Genomic DNA, 8,477 nt, shown 5'->3' with positions numbered 1-8,477 from the left:
TTATTATATATCCAGATAACACGACCGATAGAGGATTTGATTTACAGAACAGGATCCGCGTAATCTTTAAGTGCGTCCTTTTACAAAACCGACTGTCCCTCTTAATAAGAAGCTTAGTACAAGAAAACATGAGCATCCACTTCCTTGTTGTGACTCTGACGTCTTACGTTGACGTGTGTACTTTGCAGCTGAATTGTGGGTATTGTAGTTAAATACATTTATTTCATAGCGAGCACTACTTTTCAATTGTTTAAATGTCAAATAAATGCTTTGAGATCTTATTCTCTAAATATTTGTGTTACAGTGTAGTTTCAAAGGAAAGCGTTATTTTTGACAGCGTGTGGTTCTTTGACAACACATTAGCTAGCACAGGTTATCAGCTGTGAAATGTGCCCTGCCCAGTTTTCCTTTCTGTCTCGCCATTATCCAATCATCTCCTATAGTCCCATGAAAGAGGCGGGCTTTGGGACGACGTCTCTCAAAATTGACCAATCACAGCTTTGCATTTTCCCCCTTTTCAACCAACCTACCAAACCAGAGCTAGCATCCATTCAGGAAGAGGTCCGGTTAGCCAGGCTAGCTGAGAATCTTTATAGTGCAAAAATGGCGTCGGTCAACCCGTTTAATCTCAGTGACTCTGAGGAAGAGGCTGAACGGCGCCCCAATGAGACAGTTGACACAGAGAGAAGCCCGAGTGACGGGGCTCCAGGGCCTCCGCACGGTAACCATTTCTCTCCGTCCGCAGACACCGAGCCTCCGACGCTGTCTAGCAACCGGACCAGCCCCGGCGGTGAGGGCTCGGTATCGGTAGCGGTTACCTCCGCTATGGCTGCCGAGACACGGATATCTGTTGACGGTATCGCTGCACAGCTACTGCGGGACCAGTACATCCTCACGGCCCTGGAGTTTCACACAGAACTGCTGGAGACTGGCAGAGAGCTCCCGAGGTTGAGGGATTATTTCTCTAACCCCGGCAACTTCGAGCGACAAAGCGGCACTCCGCCTTCCAAGGACCAGGTACTCGGACCTGGAGGACCCCTAAGTAAGTACCTAGGGAAAGTCACGTAGCTACAATGTAAGGTTAGCACACTGGTTAGTTAATGTTTGCTGGAAGTCAATCGATCTTCTGCTAACGTTATCCGGTTTATGCACCTGTCCTCCAGGTCCAGGGCCCTTAGCCAACAAGAGGGTTTCAAAGGGTCAGCTGTGTTGGCTGGCATACTGACTGCATCACCACATTAATGTGATTAAGCTGAACCACACTGTCAGGATGGATCAGTGATACTTTGACAGAGCTGTGATAAACATCCTAATGTAATAAGCACAGTAGCTCTTAGGCCAGAGAGAGGTCAGAAGTCAGCATCAGCTACATGAATGGAAAAAAAGAGACAAGAGGAGAGGAGAAGGCTTGCACATGTCACTTTTGCAATACTGTATGGGACTCTTGCTGATAAAGCACATTTAAATTTGAAAAGAAGCCTGCAGTCAGTAGGAAATAGGAATGTAATGTCTCGCAAAAGAGGATGAAGCAGGATATGTTACATTCTACATTTGTTTTGAACCTAAATCCTCTTGCATGATCTTTTAGGGATATGTGTTGCTTTGTTGAGCTTGTTTCTCCTAGGCCAGGGACATGCATATTACTTTAGTATATTCTTCAAAGGTGTGTATCTGTAGTGTTCATCCAGCCTTCTGTGCAGGAATAACCTGCTGTATTTTATGGTCACTGGAAAGTCTGGACCAGTACTCAAACATGGCATGCAAATTGTAACCATGGTGACAGCCCAAGCCACAAATAAATAAAGCCTGCTTTAGAGCAGTAGGAGTAGTATTACCATAGACTTTAACCCAACGGTGACAAGGCACAGGAGCATGGCATTGAAGGGAAGGTGACTGACAACCACTTTGTTAGTTAAGCCATTTTACTGAGGTGAGTGGAGCAAATGTACAGTAAACATAAAGCTATAAGGCACAACAAATACAAACAAAAATACACCATGAAGGTATCATCATTATAGTTAAGCTTCTCAATGCTTTTAAAGTGTATGGACTGTTAGGGGAGGATGTGACTTGAAAGTGATATCGGATTATAAAATGCCCTTGTCTGCACATTATTTTTAATTGGATCCTCTTTAATTACTCTAAGGTTTTAATGGAAACCACTCAGCTTGGTATTCTCCATTGCCGTGATTGTATCCGCCCTGTGAAAGTATTTTCAACTCAGATCCAGGAGTAAGAGGATAGGAACTATCTCAGTCACCCCATTTATTAGATGTGCTCGGCCATTTTAGTAATTATTTAGAGAATGTCCTCCTCATCAATCCTAGGATCAGTGTGTTGGTTTCCAAATGGGTCACAGTATATAGCAGCGGTGTCATGAAAGTGGAATGTTTACTTCCTTTGTTGAAGATGAGCAACAAGACCAGATTATGGAATTGTCATTGTATAAACATTTGGAAGGTGTCCAGCTGAGGGATCCACAGCTTATAAATAAATGCTGAAGGAAGTGTTTTTTCTCTCCTCCTTTAGATGCAGTAGCAATTGACAATAACCCGATGTCTCAGGAGGCTTTTACAACCGGCCTGAGGTTAGACAGCAGATGGCAGACAGTCAGATTCACTGCAACCCATAGAACCCCGTAGAATTAAAAACTGGAATCCATTTTTTTTAGATACCGCAGCAGACAACTGTGAGCTGTGTGTGTGTTGCAAAGGTCTGCTGGTTGCATTACCATAGTAGCCCCCAAAGGGTTTGGAATACGGAAACAGAATAAATGTTTTATGATGATGTCTTTGAAAAGCATGACGGGACTCGACAGCACCCTGTTGTGAAACTGGAAGGAAGGTCACAAAGATCTAAGTCTTTCCCAGAAGTTCATGGGAAGTCAAATCTACCCTCTTGAAACAAACAAAGCATCTGATAGAAGTCATTGAGGGAGAAAGTGATGGACTCAAGGCAATGCCCCCTTTCATTCTAGCAGCATCTGATAGCCAAGACATCATGTGATAACTAGAGGGAATGTATGTTCCAGTGTTTGAGGAGGAAGAGATAATGACTGGAGTCTGTTGTTGTTCTGCAGCCAATTTCTAATCACATTTTTCAAACAGTTGTAACACAATTGAATTGATTTATTTAAAACAAGGGACGGTGTACATTAATCAACATATTAAAAACATGTAAAAGTACTTGAATTAACCAAAAGGCTAGTTTTCATCCATAGTCCCTTTGCCAGATGGTGATTGACATCCTAAAAGCAATAATAAAAATACCACAACATTGTTATACCATTGTATATATTTACAATAGATGACGGTACATTCAGTATCTTGCTTTTGGATGAGTGAATCTTTCAATTTTCTATTCATGCTATTTGAATTTCTGCTTAATTTAATTGTGACCAAGACCAACAGCAATCAAATAGGGAGAGAGCAAATCACACTCGGATTCTTAAGGAGACTTTTAAAGCCCTACAAAAGAGACACCCTTTCAGGAGGTCGTGAAAGGATGCATGGGGTTTTTATATTATTAAATTGAGTGTGTAACTCACTGAGACGTGGCGTGGCATGATAACCACACAGTGAGGGGTCTAGCTAGTGAAGGGCGTGATACATCATCAGCTGAGTGTGTTCCGTGGTATTGCACTAAAGAAAGGTTAGAATAAGAAAATGTTGAAATAAAATACACATGCACTCTAGCTAGGAACCCACTACAAGCTTATCTAAACATCTCACTTAAAAAGAACAATGCTAAACAAAATAACATGCATATCTTTTGAGCATGACTGTGTTCCAAGCATCTGCAGCTGTTGCTCTGAAGCACATGACACAGCAAGGCATCTCTCAGCACCTCGCTAATTTGCAGCAAAGGAGCATGAATGATTCCATCTCTTCACCCCTCAATGGCTATTCGGGTAGTTATTTGCTCATATGATGCGAGGAGCTTTTTAAATTTGCCATGCATGCGAGGTTGACGGTAAACAGCCACATGTAAGAAGCTGCTGAGGTTTGCCACATAAGGCTGTATAATCTCAGGACATGAATATGAAAGTTAATTTGTAGTTGCAGGCACCATCTGCTACTTCAAACAGAAGCTTCAAATGATAGATTTGATGTTGGGGTATTTGTAACTTGGGCTGCAACTAACCCTCAAATTGCTTATTGATGAATCTGCCATTTGGTCCATGAAATGTCAGGAAATAGTGAAAAATGTCCGTCCCACTTACTTCTCACTAATAGTAGCACTAGCACGGCCTATTAGGTGGCTCACCCTGACGTGCACTCTCTCTTTCTCTCATGTTTTCTCACTTTGTAATGTCCCTCCATCTTTTACTCCGACAGTGGCAGGGAGTTGGTTGGTTCTGTGTTGGAAGGCACTTAATGAGAGTTGGCCAGGCTCCATGTCGTGCTGGACTGGCACCGACTGGCCGCAGCTCTCTGCCTTTCATTAACTGCGTGTGTATGAATGCATGTGTGTCTGTGAATGCATGCATGTGTAAGTGTGTGCATATGCTTAGCAAGGGAGCAAATCCCCTTTGGGCTATTATTATTTGGAACGTTAGTTCTTTTTCAATTTGTGAATCACCATAGCATATTAACATATTGCCTATTAGCACAGCATATGTTGTGAGGTTCACGCAGGTTTATGTGCATGCCTGTGTCATCCTATGTAGGCTATATTTTCTAAAAAGCTCACACTCTTGCCAAAAGATCCTTCCCAGGAAAAGAGCTTGTTGACTGCCTCCTCCTGACCATCCATCTTCTCTCGTTTCCTTGTCTGTGTTTATATCAATCTTTGTAAATGTTCCACTTTGTTAGACCAAACAATCGCTACTCTCTCTGTCTCCAATGTATCTGCTTTGTTGTTATACTTACCAAAGCACAAAACACATCCTTCATCTTGTTTGCTTCCCTGCCTCCAAGAAGATCCTGTTGTCCTTCCAGTTGTTTTTGTCCGATTAGGATTTTCAATATCAGAGATACTGTGTGTGTGTGTGTGTGTGTGTGTGTGTGTGTGTGTGTGTGTGTGTGTGTGTGTGTGTGTGTGTGTGTGTGTGTGTGTGTGTGTGTGTGTGTGTGTGTGTGTGTGTGTGTGTGTGTGTGTGTGTGTGTGTGTGTGTGTGTGTGTGTGTGTGTGTGTGTGTGTGTGTGTGTGTGTGTGTGTGTGTGTGTGTGTGTGTGTGTGTGTGTGTGTGTGTGTGTGTGTGTGTGTGTGTGTGTGTGTGTGTGTGTGTGTGTGTGTGTGTGTGTGTGTGTGTGTGTGTGTGTGTGTGTGTGTGTGCAGTCAGTCAGTCAGTCAGTCAGTCAGTCAGTCAGTCAGTCAGTCAGTCAGTCAGTCAGTCAGTCAGTCAGTCAGTCAGTCAGTCAGTCAGTCAGTCAGTCAGTCAGTCAGTCAGTCAGTCAGTCAGTCAGTCAGTCAGTCAGTCAGTCAGTCAGTCAGTCAGTAGTGCAGTCAGTCAGGAGTGCAGTGAAGAGGTGGCCGTCTGAAGTGTCATATCTATCACAGTCCAGACAATACACGCCACAGGCGCACAACAGAAAGGTCACCCAGCAAGAAATACTTGTGTTTCTTACCAAATCAGGAACACACACAAAAGGCTGCTGTGGAACTACAGGTTTTCCCCCTCTCACACAAATGCATGCAAGCACTATATTGTCCATTGATTCACCCAATAGATTTCCTACACTCAGTGAACATCCATCACACTTAACAGGATTAACCTAATGTCAGCAATACACACACATACACACGCAAGCATGACATTACAGTGACACACACACACTCACTGTCACACACACTCTCACTATACAGTCACAGGACTCAGTGTGTGTGCTTTGTGAAGCTGCATGGTCATACTTAGCATTTGACATACGAAAGCACAGAAGCTTCTATTTGATATGCTTTTCTCCCCAACTGTAAGTTTTTTAACATGTGTTGGCTATGCAAACATTTCCTGTCAATCAATAAAGTGCGGTACCTATTGTCAAGCCTAGAAAATCATTAAGGGTGTCGGCTAATTTAGAAAGGCCTACTTGTTCATTAAAAAACGTATTTGGTCTTTAATGCCAAAGGTTTCTTTAAGCCAAAGGTTTCAGATATCAGTGTGTGTTTTACCTCAAGGCTAAATGCCAAATCAAAACATTCACTTCTGAACCAACAATGATTTAATTGTCTGCCTCATATTTTACACAGTCACTTCCCTGTAGCGTTGTAAAAAAAAAAAAGCAAGCTGGTTTTTAAATTAGTCTACATTTGGCTTGACCTTCCACTGTATCTTGATATCCGAGAACAAACAGTCCAATCTTGCACTTGTTTGGAGCTGGAGGAAAGCTAACACCATTGGCTGAGCTACCAGGCCAGCCTACCTCAGTGAAATAAGAGCACAGGTATGCTTATGTATCGGCTTCATCTGTTCTTTGAGTGAACAATGCTTTTGGCTGCCCTACTCCGAGATGTAAGGTTGTTGGTTGGAGTTGTTACTTTGGAAAAAGGCATTTGTCTTAAGTCGAGTTCTCAGCAAAGTTAACATTTTATGATTGATTTGATTTCCCAAATGTGCAGTGAGTCATGTTTCTTGGCTAAAGTGTAACCTTCCCACATAAAGTTCTCTGCTTTTAGCTGAATTTAATAGAGTTTCCATCTGTTTTGCTGAAGACTGGCCGTGTGGTTAGTCATCGTCCTTAAACTGAAGCCCAGTGTCAACTGGATTCCCCCGGTTAAGAGTCCTTGGGGAAATACTGAGTCCCTACCACAGTGGGGCTACTGTTCCATAAATCAACATTTCTCAAGGACCAGTGGTGCATTTATTGTCACACGTCTAGTGACAGTGGACTCATCGATGTGTGGATCCTCGTCTCACTGTTGTCTCTGTGTCTCTGTTCAGATCGAGCCGGCAGCATCAGCACCTTGGACTCTTTGGACTTTGCCCGTTACTCAGACGATGGCAACCGAGAGTCTGACGAGCGGGTAGTAGGTAAGATGAACCATACTGCCACAACGGGAAATAACAAGTCAGGAGAATAGGCAATGACAGAATGGGAGGGTGGCACAGAAACAAAGAAAATAAAACCTGACCGCTACACCAAAGATTGAATCGTGTCAGTGTTAGCCAAGCCCCAACAAATTTGCTTTGATTTGTCTCAGCGGTACTGCTAAAGAGACGTTTAATTAGGGATTACCAAAAAGAACAGAATCCACACAAAACACATTTTTACCCCATCATACTGCTCTGTTGCCATAGTGTTTTTAGTCTAAACAGGCCGAACTTAATTACGTTTATAGGCCTTTAAAAAATCGTGGATAATTGGCAACTCTTCCAACATGCTGTATGTTTCCTTTTTTCTTGGTTGAGGTGTTCGAGCCTCCTCCCATCACACTGTTGAGTCAGTCCGTGGTATTTTTAGATCAGGACCTGTCTCCGCATTGTTTAAAATGGCATCCCCCTTCCCTTTTTATTAGCTAGTGTTTGCAAAACATGTTAACAGTTAAGTTGCCCTATGACAGGCCTCATCATATATTGGTGCGTTTAAGAGCAGCTTCTCACATTTGGTTGCGATGAGTACCGATTGTGTTCTGTTACTTTAATCCGCCTACTGTTTCCATCTTTCTATTGTGTAACAGCCAACATGAAAACATCACTTTTTAGCCGTCCACACTTTGCCATAGTACAGTGGTTAACATGATCTGTTACCAGCTTTCTGTAGTCATCCTCTCATTCGGTCGGTAAGTGTTAGTCAATACATCCTGAAAAGCCCCAACCCATAACTGCAATGTGGATTTATTTAACTGTACACAAGTGTGGGATATTTTAGATTTATTATATATACATTATGTTGTTTTTCCCTCTGTACTTTACATGACTGATATTCATGTTACTAAATAATTATATATCTATAATAAGATTCACCTGTAGCGCTCAAAATCTGTTGTTGGAAGAACTCAACCACGATGTTTATTTCCAGAATTGATGATCATCTTTCTCATATTGGTAACAACATGCACCAAAACTTAAAAAAGATATCACGAACAATATGTGGTTTTAATTATTGGGGCGATGAGTTCCTTTTTTAAGTGAAGTAGATGAAAATACAAGGAGCTTGCTTTTGGTTTGGGGCTTTTGTCAAACATGAAAACATGCTGCACATTATTACATAGTAAGGGACACATTTGAAACCATGCAGCAGAGATTTTGGTTTCCATCCTCCCAACTACAAATGTCTTAAAAATGACTATTATTCCCCGATTTGGCACCTTCCTTCACCTCGTCACCCACCCCCACTACCATCCCCCCCTTAAAGATGCCTGCCCCCAGCTGTCTGACTGGGTTTTCTGGCTTCCTCCTGACGTTGATCAAACCCCAGTGAACAATACTGGACAAGTCACTCCATCCAGACTAGCCTTTTGCTTTTTTTTTATTTTTCTCCCCGTTCTTAGTTTTCCATTTTGTTGCGCTTGCATCCTGTGCACTCTGGATCTGCTAA

The 8,477-nt window shown here is 42.4% G+C and overlaps 1 protein-coding gene across 6 annotated transcripts in view; it reads left to right on the top strand.

Annotated features, from left to right (window-relative positions):
- Nucleotides 1–387: 387 nt before the first annotated feature.
- The window catches only part of relch (RAB11 binding and LisH domain, coiled-coil and HEAT repeat containing), a gene marked incomplete at its 5' end in the record, with an annotated part of 34,422 nt that continues 26,332 nt past the window's right edge, over nt 388–8,477 (top strand). For all 6 annotated transcript variants that reach the window (XM_079661742.1, XM_079661741.1, XM_079661740.1 and 3 more), the window contains 2 exons: nt 388–1,042; nt 6,881–6,970. In XM_079661742.1, the coding sequence (XP_079517868.1) occupies nt 388–1,042; nt 6,881–6,970 (745 nt within the window). The remainder of the gene's footprint in view (nt 1,043–6,880; nt 6,971–8,477) is intronic.

Source organism: Notothenia rossii (assembly GCF_949606895.1).
Source record: "Notothenia rossii genome assembly, chromosome: 12".
NCBI classification, from domain to species: domain Eukaryota; kingdom Metazoa; phylum Chordata; class Actinopteri; order Perciformes; family Nototheniidae; genus Notothenia; species Notothenia rossii.
This window is presented reverse-complemented; position numbering and strand designations above follow the sequence as displayed.